This window comes from Argentina silus, assembly GCF_951799395.1.
Source record: "Argentina silus genome assembly, chromosome: 7".
Taxonomy (NCBI): domain Eukaryota; kingdom Metazoa; phylum Chordata; class Actinopteri; order Argentiniformes; family Argentinidae; genus Argentina; species Argentina silus.
In genome coordinates, this window is record NC_139661.1 from 12766169 (window position 1) to 12785630 (window position 19462).

Here is a 19462-nt window from a genome sequence, read left to right on the forward strand (position 1 = left end):
AGAAACCGGAGAACAGGCCACACGTTGGGTTTGATACCATTCCTCATTCCGTTCCATGCATTACAGTGAGCCTGTCTGCCGATTTCTACCTCCACCAGCTTCCCCTGAGGCCTCCGGCCAGTCAGCGAGATATGAGAAAGGCACCGTACACACAATCACACACCATCAGGAGAGGGAGGAGGGATGGAGGGAGAGGGAGGAGGGATGGAGGGAGAGGGAGGAGGGAGAGGGAGGAGGGATGGAGGAAGAGAAAAAGATGAGACTGAGAATGAGAGGAATAGCAGGGAGTCTGACGGAGGGGAGGAGAGGAAGTGATAGCATGAGGGGTAGACAGAGAAAAATAGAGGACTGTGTGTGTGTGAGAAAGAGAGAGAGAGAGATTGTATGTAGTGTAGGAAGGATGTTCAACACTCACCATCCTTGCAGACGGTGCTGACCACACACACTCCTGCCTCCAGGTTGTACCCACTCACACAGGTGCTGCAGTTCTTCTCCCCTGGCCCTGTACAGGTGTAGCAGCTGTGGTCGCACCTGGGGGCCGGCAGACAAGGGAAAGGTTAGAGCAACAGTCTGGCTGCTACATCAAACAGGAAGTGTGACGGCCAAACCTCAGACCTCCACCTTCACGACAAGATGGAGGATTAACGACAGACAGGGACAGAGATAGGACCCTGACCCCAACCCAACGGACTGTTCTCCAGGACTAAGATTACAGGCGACAGGTTTGGGGATTACAGAAACAGGAAGTGCAGACAGACAGAGAGGAGATGATGGGTCAAGGTGTCAAGGGGTCAGGGGTCACACCCACTCACTTCCTGCAGGCCTTGGTAACGTCGCCGTTGTCTGTGGTGTGCTCGGAGGTGTAGTATCCCACGCTGCAACTGGAGACGCAACGCCACTCCTCCATCAGGTAGCCCTCAGCACACTGGTTACACGCCTCCATCCCCGTGCCTGCACACAGGGGGCGCCGGTGAGCAACGAGGGCCAGCAGGGCTACAGGGCGGAGGTTGGTCCACTAGGGCACTGGTCTAGGATCAGGTTGCCCTCGAGAAATACTGAGCTCCATCATTTAGAGGGAATACGGTAAACTGCCCTTAGATGAGTGTCTATGGGGAACTACGGGGTGGTTGTGTGACGTCATCATGGTGTGATGGGGTGGTTGTGTGACATCATCATGGTCTGACAGGGTGGTTTACCTGCGCAGGTGGCACATGCCCGGTGGCAGGACTCACAGGTCCTGCGGTGGCCGTTGTAGTAGGTCCCCGGGTCACAGGTCATCTGACACTTGTTAACCTGCAGACTGACACACACACACACACAATTATACACTAAATGTTAGTTATTAATGGACAGACAGACAGGTTTACAGGTTTAACATGGTTTTCAGTAAACATGAGTTAATAAGAGGTCCCTCTGACTCTTCTACAGTCGGTTATCTAAACAAACCCGACCAGGTCAAACAGAACACAGGGTAAAAGTCCACGAGCAACCAGAGCCGAGGGTTAGAGACCTGGTTCAGAGAGGAGAGGTGAGGACAGGACAGGACAGGACTCCGACAACACTCTTACTCTCTTCTCCCTCTCCCCTCCTCTCCTCCAGCTCCGAGCTCAATAACAGCTGGCCTGGGTTAGCCCAACTTCCCAGAAAAGGAATGGTTATTGTCCTACTCCTCCCTCCCTCCCTCCTTCCAGTGAAGAGTGAATGGGACAGACAGGAGAGAGAGTCTATGGTCACACTGAGTGGAGGCCATTTTGTTACCACCTTGGGCCGCGTTCCATTCCAGAACGCTGTTCCCTCTATCTTCCCTCGTTCACTCTCCCTTCACAGATCTGAGAGAGCATGGTGGCTGGACAGGTCTAAGCCACGTAGCTCTCACTGTGCAGCCTACACTCATCCAGTCCCATCAGATCTCTGAAGGAGAGGGGATGAGGGTAGACTGGAGGGAACAACGTTCTAGAATAGAATCCAGCCCTTCTGAACCCAGCTCCTTCTGGATTGGAACTCGGCCCTTCTGAAATGGAATCCAGCTCTTCTGGAACGGTGAATAGCAGCAGGCAGTCCAGAGTCAAGCTGGGTTTGAGACCACAACGCTGTGAAGCATTTCAAAGTGTTTCAGAGCGTTCTGTCCTTGACCCGACGTGTTGTGTAGCTTGGTCGCGGCTACGCTACGCTACAGGGGGCGGGGTTACCCAGAGTGCATCAGCTGACAGGAGGCTGAGGGGCAGCCAGGAAGCAGAGTAACATCAAACAGGAAGGAGGTCTGTGACCAGAGACTCAACTCTGGGACCTGTCACAACACTGAAGTGACTCAGCTGACACACTGCAGACCTGTGTGTGTGTGTGTGTGTGTGTGTGTGTGTGTGTAGGTCACAGGGAGTGTGCAAGGTTAGGTGTGTGTAGGTCACAGGGAGTGTGTAAGGTTAGGTGTGTGTAGGTCACAGGGAGTGTGTAAGGTTAGGTGTGTGTAGGTGTGTAGGGAGTGAGTGTGTGTGTGTGTGTGTGTGTGTGTAAGGTTAGGCTCTCTCTTACCTCATCCCTGGCTTGCATTCCGTGCAGATACTAGACGTGGTGCACTTCCTGCAGTTCTCGTGACACCTCCTGCACATGTTGGAGTCTGCAACACACAGAGGTCACACAGGTCAAGAATCAAGGCTCTTTGGGCTGAGGGGTTGGCGTGTGTGTGTGTTAATGAAGAGGGTGTTGGAGGAGGTTGTTGTGGGGTGTGTGTGCGTAGACGCGTCATACCATTATCCAGGTAGAAGCCATCCACACAGCTGTGTGTGTGTGTGTGTGTGTGTGTGTGTATGTGTGTGTGTGTACCTTGGTCCAGGTAGAAGCCATCCACACAGCTGGCCACGCAGGTGTTGGAGCCCTCGTTGAGGTGGAACCCTGCCCTGCAAGACGAACACTGGTCGCCACGGCTACCAACACATGCCTCGCACAGCGAAGAACACTTCTTACAGCGCTTCCTGTCGTCACGGAAGAATCCAGAAGGACAGTCAGAGACACACGTCCTGTAGAGGGAGTGAGAGAAGGATGGAGGGAGGGGAGGGAGAGGAGAAGAGGAGAGAGAGGGAGGGAGGGAGTTAGGACAGAGAGAGGGCAGGAGGACAGAGAGAGGGAGAGAGAGAGAGTATGTCATATTGAGGTTACTGTTGTGTGTTTTGCACTCTGACCGCCGGCTGTGTTTGAACAAGGTCAGAAACCACAAACACACACATTCTTCAATAACAACCTCTCCCATGGATACACACACACACACACACAACACTTCAATAACAACCTCTCCCAAGGAGAACGCACAAAGTTCATGGCCTGAAAAGTACACACAGCAGTACGTGTGTGTGTGTGTGTGTGTGTGTGTGTGTGTGTTCTAGACAGTGAACAGGTGCATTCTTTTAAAGCACATCTGTTAGATAACTTCATAAACCTCCTTTGCCCTCTCGAAACTGTGCTCCAAACTCCTCTCACACACACACACACTGTTTGAACAAGACCAGCAATTCTCTACCCCACCCCCACACTTAGACAAGGTCATCAAAGAGAAACAGTGGGATGTAATTACTTGAGCATTAAACACCCCTGCACTCCACCCTCCCTCTCCCCCTCCCTCCTTCTACCACAGTCCACCCAAACCGCTAGGCTAGGCTAACAGTGTCTGCCCTGAGGTACCGCTAGGCTAGGCTAACAGGGTCTGCCCTGAGGTACCGCTAGGCTAGGCTAACAGGGTTTGCCCTGAGGTACCGCTAGTTTAGGCTAACAGGGCTAGGGTAAAGTGTGTGTGTGTGTGTGTCATGCTAACCTGGTGTTGTTCTTGAACTTGAGGAAGTAGTGGAGGCAGTTATTGCACTGGTGAGGACCAGGACCCTCACAGCCATTCTCGTTACACTCCAGATCACAGGGGCCTGAGGAGGGAGGGAGGGAGGGAGCCTGGTTAGAACACTGCAGGAGAGAGGGAGAACCAAGGGAGGAGAGGAGACACCTTAACTGACTGACCCTCTGACTCGCTCTCTATGGTCACAGGTCAACGATGACCTCAGCGTGACCTCAGCATGACCTCGTCCTACTCACCGTTGTACTCCTCGGTGAGGTCTTCATCGGCGGGGGGTTCGGCGGAGCGCGGCTTGTCGCTGCGCAGGGAGGAGTACGGGTGCACGGAGGTGCCATAAAGCACCAGAGACCACTCCTTCAGCTTCCCTGGGGGGGGGGGGGGGGGGGGGCATGACAATCAGAGAGACACCGTAACCAATGAACGCTTATTGAGTTAATGAGTGAAGGAATGAAGGAAGGATGGAAGGAAGGAAGAAAGAGAGAAAGAAAGAAAGAAAGAAAGAAAGAAAGAAAGAAATGTCCTCTACTTGGTACCTTACCTGGTACTTTCTGGCTGCGGAGCTGAGAGGGGGAGTCGTGGATCTCCAGGACCCAGTCCCCAGCAGCCTTCTCCCCCCAACAGTGGGTGGTCATGAACTCCCAGTTCTTAAAACCCTCCATGGAGTGATCAAACAACCTGGAGACAGACAGGCGGTTAGACTGCAGGTCCATATACACAACCAGCACAGAGAGAGAGGGGGGGAGAGAGAGAGGGAGAGAGAAAGAGGGAAGGGCAGGAGAGAGGGTGTAAGTTGACCTGTTAGCGAGGAGCTGGGACTTGGTTCCCGAGGGCGACGTGAGGTTGATTGACAGGTCGCCACGGCGGGGGTGTGTGATGGTGATGCGTACGACCACATGCTCCAGGTAGATCACATGGTGGTTGGAGTTGTCGATGCAGCCGGTTGCCTTGTACACCGACCGGACCACATGCTCCGGGCGGATGGTCCTACACAGGGAGCCAATCAGGGGTCAGACACACAGCCGTCGACCAATCAGAATGTAGAATTTTCAGTTCAGTGTGAGGCGGCAGAGCCCCATAGTTAAGGCTGGACTTGGCGCTCCAGGTGGTGAGAGTTCCGGAAGTCTGTCAGTTGGAGGGTTAAACCGCCATCGCTCCGGCCAACACCATTTTCAACAACACTATTCTGAAGAAAAGCACCGGTTTTCATTCAGTGTGTGTGATTGGAGAAGAGAGACCAGCAGTGGGCCGGGCCGGGCCGGACCTCCCAGTCCAACCAGTCCAGCACATGAGACGTTCAATAACAGCCACTAGACTGCAGTAGAAGATTAGAGGCTGGACAAGCAGGGCTGGTGGTGTGTGTGTGTGTGTGTGTGTGTATGTGTGTGTGTGTTGGACGGAGTGATGACATCATCGTTAGTGGGCTCCTAAACACAACACAGACATCAGAACCCCGCTCATGGGAATGAGGCTGGGGGGCTGGAGGGCCGGGGCCCAGAACCCCCCCAGGAGACCAGGCAGGCGTAGACATGACGGACCCCCGGTCAGGCCAGCCAAGGGCCTCTGAGCTCGGGGAACGGCTTGGATGTGACGTTACCTTCACTTCAGCCAGCTCCAGTCAAAAACACACAGCAGTGCCAAACACCCCCCCCCCCCCCCCCCCCATCTTACATAAGCACCATATGAACCAGCCCTTACAGCCTGGCGGTAAGAGAAACACACTGGTTATCATCAATCAATGACATCACCACACCACTCTTCTATGTTTACCCCAACATAAGACCCCCCAGGGCAGCCAGAGAGGGGGCCGGGCCTGCCGCAGGGTCAGTGAGGTATGAGGTACAGCCAGGGAGGAGACTAGGACAAAGGTGACTCTGTGTGTGTGTGTTAGGGGTGTGTGAGAGTGTGTGTGCGTACCTGATCTGACGGTCAGCGCTCTCCACACAGACGTGTTGGGCGGGGACCTGCTTCCATCGCTCCGCTTCCTTCACCATGGCCTCCGCGTCCATCAGGCCGAAGCCATACAGGTGGCTCACTGTAGGACATGCCCCCACACCCGTGCGTCAAACCCCACAGCCAGCCAACCATACATCACATCATCACATAGGAGGAGGGTCATCAACATGTCCATATTCATATGAAGGTATTCAATCAAACAACACATCAAGAAATGTCATAGGATGAGGTGAGTATGGAAAAGTTGAGTCTAGAACCTATGAACTAGAACCTAGAACTTAGAACAGGAGCATGAAACCCCTCAGATCTGCTAGTTTCCTATTATTATGAATAATCCATAATATCAAAAACATCAGAGCCCAATCCACACAGCCAATCAAATCCAATCCACACAGCCAATCAAATGTGCTTTTCCTATTCCCTCTTTTTATCGCTCTCTCTCCCCCTCCCTCTCTCTCCCTCCCTCTCTCTCCCCCTCTCTCTCCCTCCCCCCCTCTCTCCCCCCTCTCTCTCCCACTCCCCCTCTTTCCCGCCCTCTCTCTTTCCCGCCCTCTCTCTCCCCCTCCCCCTCTCTCCCTCCCTCAAACAGCCGCTTGGAAATGCTCCAAACAGACTGGGACTGCAGCCTGCCTGACCCTCAGTTCACTCACTCACTCTCTCTCTCACACACACACACACACACACACTTATGAAACAAAGTACACCGCATGGACTCTCTGACAGGTTGTTGGCAGTTAGAGGAGTAGTTTATGTTGTCTGTGTGTGTGTATGGGGTGTGTGTGTGTGTGTGTGTGTGTGTGTGTGTGTACCGTTGTATCCAGCAGCGTTGGTCTTCCAGTCAGGGGCGTTGAGGTGACCGGCACGGGACGTCTTCACGATGATGTGCTGAACATCCCTCCATGTCAACACAGGACTACACACATACACACACACACACAGATGAGAAATACACACACAATTTGTGTGTTTGTGTGTGAGAGAGAGACAGAGAGAGAAAGACTGATGAAGAAAGAGTGAGAAAGAGAAAATAGAGGAAGGAGAGTGGCACAGAGTAAATGCCCCTCCACCTCCCTCCCTCTCTCCCTCCCTCCCTCCTCTCACGTGAGAACCGTTCCAAGATGGCAGCCACGTGTCCTTTGATGTAGAACCGGTACATTAAGAAGTGGGTCACCAAGCTTCCCGGGAATCCCCCCTTCCTCCCCTCTCCCACCCCCCCATATGCCGACCAGATGCTATGCTTCCCTCCCTCATCCTCCCTCGTCCTCCCAGAATTCCAGAACATTCCGCCGCGGCAGGTTTCTTTTCCTTCACAGCGCCCATCAATCTCTCTCTACGGGTCAGGAGACTACGCTAAAGTGGTTTAACGTCCTGAGATGGTCACCTGTCAATCATCTATTCTCTCTTCCTGTTTCCTGTTGTATGCACGGCCGAATCTTCGTAAAGAGAATATTCATAATTTTTATTTATTTATTTTTTACACTTGAGAGAGAATCTGAGGATGTGTGTTTGGGTGGAACAGGCGGGGGGGGGGGGCCTATCCATGACCAGCGTGATTTATTGACGATGAAAAATCGATCAATATTAATCGTTCCCTCGACAGCGGCGTCCATAATTCATGTGGCATGAATGTTTGATGTTCGTTAATGTTGTTTCTAGCGTTAACTAGGTCACGAGGCCCCACACACGCACGCACGCGCGCGCACACACACACCCTATTTTAGCTTATCTTCCCCCCTCTGCCTTAGATTACACCCGTGTGTTTATCCATAATTATACACCAGTCAGGACATGAGAGGAAGCACTCACTCAGCGTGTGTGTGTGTGTGTGTGTGTGTGTGTGTGTGTGTGTGTGTGTGTGTGAGCTGAAATGAAAGGCCAGCCCGCGCCCGTATCCTGCAGCGTTTTGATGTGTTTATCAAAGTGAGCCACACACACACACCTTCCTTTAACCAGCTCTTTCATTCACCAGATAACCACTGATACCATCTACAGCTCTGAGACTCTCACCAAACACTGCAGAGAGAGAGCGTGTGTGTGTGTGTGTGTGTGTGTGTGTGTGTGTGTGTTTGAGAGAGAGTGGGAGAGGAAGGAGAGAGAGAGGTTTGATGATTACAGAAAGCCTAGTGTGCTCCACAGGTGTGAGTGCCTGAGCAAAGGGAGGAGAGGGGGGGAGAGTAGAGAGAGGGAAGACAGAGAGAGGGAAGAGAGGGAGAGAGAGAGAGAAAGAGGAGAAGGGAGAGAGAGACAGGCTTACTTTGCCTCCAGGGCCAGAGCAATGATCCCAGCCGCCATGGGAGCAGAGGCTGACGTCCCTGTGTGACTGTCTGTACAACGCTGCCTCAGGTCTGTGGTGATCTGGAGAGGAGGGGAGGGGGAGGGGGAGGGGAGTACACAGGAGGAGAGAGGGGGGGGGTTAAGTCCTGAGGATCAGGGGAGATTGAGGCACACCTGAGACTGCACATTCCAGCTTTGATATGCTGCCTTGCTAGAGATAACACACACTGCTCTCAGTAGGGACGGACAGTCACAGTCTCTCACAGTCTCACACACACACACACACACACACACACACACACAGGTAAGGACCTGCCGTTCCCTCAGAACTCAGGAAATCCTCTCCCAGCCGAGGAGAGAGGAGACCAGAGGGAACAGCAGAACCATCTGTTCTGATCGCATGGCCAGAGGAACAGCCGAGTACTGGACCCTCTCAGCCTCTCTGAGGAACAATCTGAGACATGCTCTCTCTCTCTCTCTCTCACCCACACACACCTAGACCAGAGCCCATTCACACTAACTCAGTCACACCTGGAGGCATGTTCAGGGTCCATTTTTCACTTTGACCGAGATGGCACATGATCTCACCAAGCTACGCTTGTCTCTTTATCCCAATAGTGTGTGTGTGTGTGTGTGTGTGTGTGTGTGTGTGTGTGTGTGTGTGTGTGTGTGTGTGTGTGTGTGTGAATGGTCTAGTGGTGTGTGTGTGTGTGTGTGTGAGAGAATGGGCTCTGGTCTAGTGGTGTATGTGTGTCCGTGTGTATGTGTGAATGGGCTCTGGTCTAGTGGTGTGTGTGTGTGGCGTCTGGTCTGGTCTGGTCTGGTCTAGTGTGTGTGTGTGTGTGTGTGTGTGTGTGTGTGTGTGTCCAGCCCCTACATGGGGAATGTAGCGAGACGCTGCCAGACAAGCTGAGACAGAGAGGCGGACTGTCACTCCTCCGCCTGCCCCACTGCACCCTGGGATGCAGGGGGTCAGACCAGGACGCTCTGCTTGACCCCGACACCCTGAGACTAGGGGACAAAGGTTAAAGGTCATGGGCCTTGGAGGTGGATGTGACGGAACAGCACTGAGACTGGTGAGCTGGGTCACTGCCTGCAGGGACGAGGACTTCAGAGTCTACTCTGCTCTTTCTCTCTGTCTCTCTCACACACACACACACACACACACACACACCCCCCTAGGGTCTTACTATCTTGCGGTCGTAGTTCTCTCCACTGCTGTAGGTGGTGGTGAGGGTGGAGGAACACTCCTCTAGGTACCAGGGCTTGCGGCCGCTCTCCGCCGTGCTGCTGATGGAGATGGTGAAGATGCTGTTGGTGTATCCGTCGCAGGAGCAGTGGTCCCGGCTGCGGCCCCCATTCCCCGACGCCCACACAAAGATGGAGCCACGCCCCTTCCTCCCCTGGCAGGAAATAACACACAGAGGGAGAGAATGAGGTCAGAGGGACATTGGTATATATACACTCACCGGCCACTTTATTAGGTACACCTTGCTAGTACTGGGTTGGACCCCCTTTTGTAGCCCATCTGCTTCAAGGTTTGACGTGTTGTGCGTTCAGAGATGGTCTTCTGCATACCTTGGTTGTAACGAGTGGTTATTTGAGTTACTGTTGCCTTTCTATCATCTCGAACCAGTCTGGCCATTCTCCTCTGACATCAACAAGGCATTTTCGCCCAGAGAACTGCCGTTTACTGGATATTTTCTCTTTTTCTGACCATTCTCTGTAGACCCTAGAGATGGCTGTGCGTGAAAATCCCAGTAGATCAGCAGTTTCTGAAATACTCAGACCAGCCCGTCTGGCAGCAACAACCATGCCACGTCACTTACACCACCTTTCTTCCCCAAACTTTTGACTGGTACTGTATATATATATGGCATTTATTGTTTAGGTTGTGAAGCACTGTAAAAAGTGCTGTACAAATTAATGTGATTGATTAACTTCCTGGCTGTAGCGTAGTATGTAGTAAACAGGCTCCCGATAGGTCGATTGGCTAGAGCAGGGCCTGTGGTTGGCTGAGACAGTGGGGTAAGTCAGTGCAATCTAGTGGATCAGAGGTTGTTGACAAAGTCGAAGAACTAGAGTTCAGTGGTCAGACAGATCCATCTCTCTCTCTCTCTCTCTGCTGACAGAGTCCCCTCCACCTTTTATCCCTGTGTGTGTGAAAGAGAGAAAGTTTGTGTCTGTGAGAGAGAGAGAGAGAGAGAGAGAGAGAGAGACATAAAACACACAAAAAAGAGCCCAGTCATCCAAACGTTTACCTGAGGGAGAGAGGATCTGAACCATGGAATGTGGAGAGGAAAATACAGGAATCCCACACACACACACACACATTACCAGGGAAACCTGCACAACACACACACACACCCCTGTCAGTGATATCTCACACACCTACGTTCTCTAATACATTTCTCCACTGTCCAATCTGTCACACTGTCTCTCCTTTCACTGCCCTGCCATATCCCCACACACACCCTTTTTTGCCAGCCTCAGCTGAACAGAGTGGGCGGTCCGGTCTCCATCCCCTCCACTTAACCTCTGCTTCCTTTCAGCCTCCCGACAACACACACTCATGAATATGCATACCGCTGCTCATGAATATGCTAATGAGGGCCCGCGCTGCGCTCTAATCCTCATGTCTGGAGGAGCCCTGAGGCTCTGATAACAGGCAACCACACACACACACACCACTTTTTTTGTGTTTGATCCAATTCTACTTTTGTGAGTGCATATGTGCAGTATATAACATATATATAACACACAGTATATAATATATATATACATACAATGTGAGTGTGTGTGTGTTCATGCCTGTAGGAGTGTGTGTGCGAGTGCGTGAGTGTGAGTGAGTGAGTGAGTGAGTGTGGTAGGAGAGAAGGCAAAACGGAGGTGAGTGTTTGATGATGGGTTGTGTGCCTGTGTGCACGCCTGTGCCTGTATTCCTGTGTGTGTGTTTGTTCATTCGTGCCTGTGTGCCTGTGTGTGTGTGTGTGTGTCTCACCATGCGGATGCCGTTCTCGAAGGCCTGCCGGGCCAGGGAGGCGGGTCCATCCACGGTCTTTCCGTCGTCGTCTGGACCCCAGCTGGCGCTGTAGATGTCAATGTGCTGTGGCTGCAGGCTGAGGGACTTGGCTTCCACCATGTCTGTCACGTCCCCATCCAGCATACGCACCCCTGACACACACACACACACACACACACACACACACACATTATACATGACACACAGAGCAAGTATACCATTTACATCACACTCTCACTTACAACCCCCCCCCCCCCCCCACACACACACACACAGTTTACATAGATGAATAGATGATATACATCATACTTAAGCGCACACACACACCTCCTATCCTGGCATTGTAGGCGATTCCCACAGTGCAGTGGGAGTTGTTAGCGGACGCAGCGACTTCACCAGCACAGCGTGTCCCATGTCTGAGGAGAGAGGACACACACACACACGTAAACATATTACACACACATACTATAAACACAGAAGTATGCAAACACATAAAGGGATTCATAAACAGGCACCGCTTGTTTAAGCTCCTATGGCATGGGTGAAGGTGTGTGTGTGTGAAGATTTCGTTGATGACAGAGAGAACAGTTTAGAACAGCCGTAGTTAGGGAAGGTTTACGCTGACCTGGAGAAACAGGGTTACACAGGGCCAATCGCAGGGGCTGGTTGTCTGAGACTCACCAGCTGCACTCCCAATAGAACCCACCCCCCCCCCCCCTCTCTCTCTCTCTCTCGGGTAACATTCTGCCACTAACTGCAGCGGCGACAATCAGCTGGGGTCAGTGACCAGCGCAAACAAACAGTTCATCAGAGGAGGCGGAAGTCTCTCTCTTTCTCTCTCTCTCTCTCTCAACATCTGCACTCAACACCCCGGTCCCCGGAATCTGCCGCTGTTATGGCAACGCACCATCTTCCCCGGGCAGACACACTAAACAATGTAGAGACTGAGATCTCGAACCCTACCCAACGATCTGAATCTAGAACTCTACCCAACAATCTGAATCTAGAACCATACCGAACGGGAAGTCAGATGGACTAACTCCTCTCTACATCACCATGGTAACAAAGGCCCAGACAGAGGGAGTCACTAGGCCTGTCTCCAGTTGTCTCATCTGGCTCTGCTGTCTGTCTCCAGTTGTCTCATCTAGCTCTGCTGTCTGTCTCCAGTTGTCTCATCTAGCTCTGCTGTCTGTCTCCAGTTGTCTCATCTGGCTCTGCTGTCTGTCTCCAGTTGTCTCATCTAGCTCTGCTGTCTGTCTCCAGTTGTCTCATCTAGCTCTGCTGTCTGTCTCCAGTTGTCTCATCTAGCTCTGCTGTCTGTCTCCAGTTGTCTCATCTAGCTCTGCTGTCTGTCTCCAGTTGTCTCATCTGGCTCTGCTGTCTGTCTCCACGTTCTACCTTCTCCTCTCTGTGTTCTCCGCTCAGACCATCTGTGTGTGTGTGTGTGTGTGTGTGTGTGTCTCCTCTGTCAGACCATCTCTGTGTCATGGCAGCTCTAGTCTCTCTGAACCACACCATCTGTGGGATGGATAAAGGTCAATGGGAATAACACACACACATCTGGAAAATGACAGACACAAACAGACAGCCAGGTAGACAGAGCTGTTATTTGATTCAACAGAAGTGGACTTTAGCATGATCCACCACATGGCCATGCAGGGGCGAGCAGCAGCTATAGTCTTCATACAGGACAGACCTGGAACGGAAAGAACAGCTTGTTCTCTCTCACACTCACACACATTTAGAAAGATACACATGCTAACACACACACACACACACACACACACACACACACGCAGGACAGCAGATGCTAGGTTAGTATCTGTTTACGTTCAATTCAAACCTCTGTGAAAGCAGCGTTTCTGGAGAGAGAGAGAGAGAGATGGCGTGAACCAAACGACACAACACACACGACCAGACTCACTGGCCAATCAGGGGCCAGAGTACACGCGCCTAAAGGTCCAATCACAGGACAAGCAAATGTCGGGTCATGACGTCCAATGAGAATAGCTGGTGACATCATCCTAGTCCGCAGACAGGACAAGCCAATCAGATGACTCCATCGTACTCTCTCCAGACAACGGTAGGCTCTCTGGTGGAGGTGGTGGTGGGCTTTCTGGTGTCAGCCTGTGATGACGGTGGTGTGTGTGTGTGTGTGTGTGTGTGTGTGTGTGTGTGTGTGTGTGTGAGCTTTAGTGAGGAGAGGCTAACGGTGGGAGACCCCTCCAGAGAGAGAGTGAGGGAGAGAGGGAGCCCCCTCCAGAGAGAGAGTGAGGGAGAGAGGGAGCCCCCTCCAGAGAGAGAGTGAGGGAGAGAGGGAGCCCCCTCCAGAGAGAGAGTGAGGGAGAGCAGAATGGGATATGAGGCTCTAGCCTTCTCCTGTCTCTTTAAGCAAACAAACCACCACAGAGCAGGGCGGCCGATGCCAAGGCATTCTGGGTAAAGCGGCCAAAAATACTCTGACAGCCAAACTGGCGCAGGACATGGGGCTCCTAGGCAGGGTAGAGGTGTGTCCTACCACACACACACACCACACACATAGGATCTTACTTGTTCTCGTTGCTGGCGTCGTAGCGGGGCATGGGGTCCATGTCGTTGCCGTTGACATCAAAGCTGGCCTGGTTGTCCTGGAAACACGACCATCACCAGCATGGTCAGAGAGATGAACACGGTCAGGTTATGGTCAAAACCAGGCAAACATTACTATTTGTGTATACAAATATACACTCCACTTGAGAAACCCACTGACACACACACACACTCACATAGTTCTGGATGAGATCAGGGTGGTTCCTCTCGATGCCGTCGTCCAGGATTGTGACCACCACGTCCTTCCCCGTGTAGCCCCTCTTCCATGCCCCCACGATGTTCATGTCCGACTGGCAGTTATGGATGTCCTCATTACAGTGCTGCCACACCCACACACACACACACACACACAGTTATGTTATTGTAAAAGTACAATTACAGAGAGAGACTTACTGCTAGAGACACTTATGTGAGCAGTGAGATCATGAGAGAGAGAGAGAAAGAGAGAGGGGGGGTAAGAGGTAAAGGAAGGGAAGGGGGGGTAAGAGGTTGAGTCTGTCTTCACACAGATACAGACTTTCTGATTGGTCGAGGCCTTGTTTGATGGCAGGTGGGCTTGTAGAGGCTAGGGGGTGCATCCCAATTGTCTCTCCACGCTTCCTTCTCAAAGAGCATTGGAGGAGACTATCTGTGTGTTTCTGATAAAGAAGCGAGGGAGGGAGGCCACAAGGAATAAAGGAGAAATGATTGGGACGCACCCCAAGCCTCCTAGAACTTTCTATTAACTCCTGTGTCATCAAGCCATGGAAACACACGTAAACGGACTAGGATGAAGAAAGTCCTTCTGTCTCTCTAACACACACACACACACACACACACACACACACACACACACACACACACACACACACACACACACACACACACACACACACACACACACACACACACACACACACACACACACACACACACACACACACACACACACACACACACACACACACACACACACACACACACACACACACACACACACACACACACCTAACAGAGCTCTGATAGCACCATGATATTGACTCACAGGTTCTGTCCCGAAACAGAGAAAAATAGGTTTAGGACCTCAGGTCAAAGTATTAAAGCCTTATCTCTGCAGTTAACCATTAAGCCAGCTGAGGAGAGAACACACACACAGTTTATGATTTAAGTAAAAGCATAAACTGTTTAAATTGTGATAACACTGACGACTACACTAAGTGGGTATAGTTTCTCACACACACAGGTCTGGCTCTCCTGAACCCACCTGAATTCTCTCTGTCAGTAATCTCACACAAATGGGCCAGAGGTCGTGTAGACATCTCACACACACACACACACACACACACACACACACACACACACACACACACACACACACACACACACACACACACACACACACACACACACACACACACACACACACACACACACACACACACACACACACACACACACACACACACACACACACACACACACACACACACACACACGTTCCAATAAGTAGATTTGGGGGGGGGGGGGGGGACATCCTTTGACATTTGACCTTGGTGATGTCATACTCACGATGTACCACATACTGTTCCATTTGGCATCGTTGAAGAAGATGGACTGGGCGGGGCTAGTCTGGGCGGGGCTGGAGAGGGGCGGGGCCAGCTTGTAATCCCTCTTGATCCGCCTCTTCACCACCTGCTGCTGAATCCACTCCACCTACAGAGCACCCCATTGGACAGTTAATGGAATGTACTGTCCGATCATCCAATCAGCATACAGGAACATTTCGCACCCTTCACTGACTCCCGGTAGCAGCTCGCATCAGATTCAAGATCCTGGTACTCGCCTACCGGGCAGCAAAGGGAACAGCCCCTCCCTACTTGCAAGCAATGGTTAGCCCCCAAACCCCTGCCCAATCACCCCGCTCTTCCACCTCGGCTGGCCGCCTGGCACCGCTGCCACTACGTAGATGCAGCAGCCGCACTACTCGGTCACAGCTTTTCGCTGTCCTGGCGCCCCGCTGGTGGAACGAGTTTCCCACTGCTGTCATGACTGCAGAGTCACTACCAATATTACGCTGTAGATTGAAGACCCATCTCTTCAGGCTATATCTTAACTGTCCCTCCTAAAGACTCATCCCCACTACCCCCCTGTACAGTTAATCTAAAAAATTTGTATTATTCTTCTTCTAGCTTTGTGACTGCCAATGGCCCCTGGTCCTACTATAGATTTGTTTTTCTTATGATGACTGATGTATAGATGATTCACTTACTTAGACAAATGGACTTGTTGTAAGTCGCTTTGGATAAAGGTGTCTGCTAAATGTCTAAAATGTAAATGTAACATACATTGGCGGTGAAGCATGTCTGGATTGGACAGTGAGTGAGTGAGAGGGTTTGTTCAGGACTGACACACACACAAACACAGAGAAAAAGAGAGAGACAGGACATAAACCTCCTAGGTCATCAATCTATCAAAAGTAATGGATTCATTTCAAGTCACGGAATTCCTTGGCCGGCCCGTCTGAAGAAAGTGTTATGGAGGATTTTTTTTTCCAGATTTGGAAATCGAGACGTTGGACAGAATTATTTAACCTGGCGAGACGGCCCTGCGGCCTGCTGAGGCCCGGTGTTTAGTCTGGGTCTGGACACACAAACACCACATCCATATAGGGAGGCCAGCGAAGGTAGACATTGGAGGGCAGGTGCATTGTAATGCGTGGAACAGAATGAGGAATGGTATCAAATACAACGAGACGGAGAGACAGAGAGTCAGAGAGACAGAAAGACAGAAAGACAGAGAGAGACAGAGAGAGACAGAGAGAGACAGACAGAGAGATAAGACTCTCAGACAAGTGGAGTATGATCTACTAAAACAATCTGGCAGCTCTGGGGAGAAGAGAAGAGAAGAGAGGAGAGAAGTAGGAAGGCGAGAGGAGGGGAGGGGAGGGGAGGGGAGAGGAGAGGGGAGAGGAGGGGAGGGGAGGGGAGAAGAAGAGGAGAGGCGTGGAGGGAGAAGGAGAGGAGAGGCATGGCGGGGAGGGGAGAGGGGAGGAGAGATAAGAGGCAGGGCGAGAGAAATAACCACAGGAAGAGAGAGGGGGAAAGAGAGGGCGGGGAACAGAAGGAAAGAGGGAAATAGAATGAGAGGGGAGAAAACACAGGCAGCAGGAGGAGGGAGGGAGAAAGATAGAGAGAGAGAGGGTTTACTTCATGTCTCCTCTGAAGTTGTTTAAAAAAAGAGAACACATTCTAACAGTGAGCAGTGTGTGTGTGTGTGTGTGTGTGTGTGTGCGTGCGCGTGCGTGCGTGCTGGCAGAGACCTCGATTAAGTTCCCGCTCATTTCACTCCAACCCTGTCATTATCAGTTTCAAAGCAACCGTTTACACACATCATTACACTCATAACCACAGAGTCATCAGGATTGTGTGTATTGTTTGTGTGTGTGTGTGTGTTTATGCAAAGCCAGACGTGGTCTTTGATGCTGACCAGCGGTCCCAGAGACCCAGGACCTCACATCCTCTCCCCTCCCCTCCCCTCCCCTCCCCTCTCCTCTCCTCTCCTCTCCTCTCCTCTCCTCTCCTCTCCTCTCCTTTTTCATCCTCTCCTCTCTCATCTCCTTCCCTCTCTAGTGTCAGCCCTGGGTTCTAGAGGTTGTAGAAGCAGCCCTGGGTTCTAAAAGTAGCCCTGGGTTCTAGAGGTTCTAAAAGCAACCCTGGGTTCTAGAGGTTCTAAAAGCAGCTCAGGGTGAGGTCACACACCCTGTTGTCATAGCGACGACCTTGTGCATGTATTTCCCTGAACCAGCAAGACACAGCAACCTTTGACCTAAAGGAGAGGCAGCAGGGCAACACGCCATAAAGCGCTTATCAGTACACACACACACACGCGCACACACACACACACAGTGTGCCCGCTACACCCGTCTGACTCACACACTCACACTGATGAGTGTTTTTACAAAATGGAGAAAATAAAACCGCAAGGAAGGAAAGGAAAGGAAAGGAAAGGAAAGGAAAGGAGGCAGGCCAGCAGGACACTGACCTTCAAACAGTGGAGGTGAGAGGAGGGACTGAAGGGTGAATAAAACAGAATAATCTGTCATTTAACTGACGCTTTTACCTAAAGAGACTTACATTGTAGTGAGTGCATACATGTTTCAGTATATATGGTCCCAGCAGGAATCAAACCCACAACCTTAGTGTTGTTAGCGCCATGCTCTACCAACTGAGCCACAGAGGATCTCCCCCCCCCTCGCTCCACAACCACTCAGCTTCACAGCCAGCTTCACACACCCCTGCCCCCCCCCCACACACCCCTCCACCCCCCCCCCCCCCGACACACACACACACACCCCCACACCCCTCCACCCCCCCCCCACACACACACACCCACACACACACCTCCACCCCCCATGCCCCCCCCACACACACCCCTCCACCCCCCCACACCTGCCCCCCCCCACGCACACACACCCCTCCATCCCCACCTACCCACCCCACCACACACACCCCTCCACCCCCCCTGCACACACACCCCACCACCCCCCCTGCAACACACACACACACACATCTAAGTTGTGTTCTGAGCTGTAGCGCTGTCCCGGCCCACTGCCCCGGGCCGTACGCATCATCAGAGTGAGACGGGCGGTGGTGTCCTGTGGCTCATCAATAATGTAGGTGGGTGTTGATGACACGGTCCAGCGCCGCCATCGGATTGGCTTACCTTGGGCTCCATGGAGATGAAGTTGTGACGACCGTGGCTGGACAGGGTGGAGCGCTTGATGGTCCGGCTGTGGAAGAAGTGATAGTTGTCCTTCAGGTCCCCGATCTGGGGAGGGGACAGGATGTTAGCCGTTAGGACTCTACAGCAAAGACACACACATATTCTAACACACACACACTAACACAATCCCAGGAGAGTTGAGGTAATAGGTAGATAATACACTGTATGTAGTTCAGTTAAAGGAACCGAAGTTGAAGTCAAACATAAAAGTTGAACTATGGTGCGGTCCACTTCTCTAGACCACCCTCCTCCAGAACTGAGGTTCTGAACCAGGGGGTCCACAGAACAGAGGTTCTGAACCAGGGACCCACGGACCCACAGACACATAAGAGGTCCTGAACCAGGGGCCCACAGAACAGAGGTTCTGAACCAGGGGGACGTGGGCGAACCAACAACAAGAGGAAAACCAGGGGTGCTCCAGGGCAGAATGTGTAAATGCCTCCATAACAGAGACAGGAAGGAGAGGAGGAGGAGAAGGAGGGGGAGGGGAGGAGGAGGGTAGGAGGGGGAGGAGGAGGGTAGGAGGAAGAGGAGGAAGAAGAGAGGAAGAGGGGGAGGAGGAGATGGGTGATTAATGTGAATAATTCATGAAGCCAATAAAGCAGCAGATTATCAGACTGTCATGGCCGCCTGGGGTGGAGTGTTCCTCTTATTGAACCAGAGAAGTGGAGGGGCCAGATCACCTTTCAGCACACAGACAGACAGACAGACAGACAGAAAGACAAGCACAGACAGACAGGCAGGCAGGCAGGGCTGGTGCTGGGGATAGCTGGCTGGGGGCTGGGGGCTCTGTGGCTGGGATGGGGGCTCAGTGTGTGGTGGCTAGGGGCTCCATGGGTAAAAGGATTAGATTGGTTTCATCCAGAATGCCCGATAGATGTGCTCCCTCCCTCCCTCCCTCCCTCTCACTCTGTGCCAGCTCTTTTCATCTATCCATCCATCCTCTCTCCCTACTTCCTCTCCATGTGTGTGGGGTTATCATGGTACGTTCCCATCCTTCCATCCCTGTCAACTCAATTACACTGTCTCTC

General features: G+C 52.1%; 1 protein-coding gene across 3 annotated transcripts in view; it reads right to left on the minus strand.

Annotated features, from left to right (window-relative positions):
• pcsk5b (proprotein convertase subtilisin/kexin type 5b) overlaps window positions 1-19462 on the minus strand; it is a 28137-nt gene that overhangs the window by 6171 nt on the left and 2504 nt on the right. For all 3 annotated transcript variants that reach the window (XM_083673579.1, XM_083673580.1, XM_083673578.1), the window contains exons 2-20: window positions 18372-18476; window positions 15219-15362; window positions 13847-13990; window positions 13632-13708; window positions 11409-11497; window positions 11061-11233; window positions 9250-9462; window positions 8040-8140; window positions 6595-6698; window positions 5747-5864; window positions 4628-4816; window positions 4371-4507; window positions 4072-4197; window positions 3803-3905; window positions 2821-3014; window positions 2530-2614; window positions 1197-1300; window positions 813-951; window positions 416-531 (exon numbers count right to left, since the gene is read on the minus strand). In XM_083673579.1, the coding sequence (XP_083529705.1) occupies window positions 416-531; window positions 813-951; window positions 1197-1300; window positions 2530-2614; window positions 2821-3014; window positions 3803-3905; window positions 4072-4197; window positions 4371-4507; window positions 4628-4816; window positions 5747-5864; window positions 6595-6698; window positions 8040-8140; window positions 9250-9462; window positions 11061-11233; window positions 11409-11497; window positions 13632-13708; window positions 13847-13990; window positions 15219-15362; window positions 18372-18476 (2461 nt within the window). The remainder of the gene's footprint in view (window positions 1-415; window positions 532-812; window positions 952-1196; window positions 1301-2529; window positions 2615-2820; window positions 3015-3802; window positions 3906-4071; window positions 4198-4370; window positions 4508-4627; window positions 4817-5746; window positions 5865-6594; window positions 6699-8039; window positions 8141-9249; window positions 9463-11060; window positions 11234-11408; window positions 11498-13631; window positions 13709-13846; window positions 13991-15218; window positions 15363-18371; window positions 18477-19462) is intronic.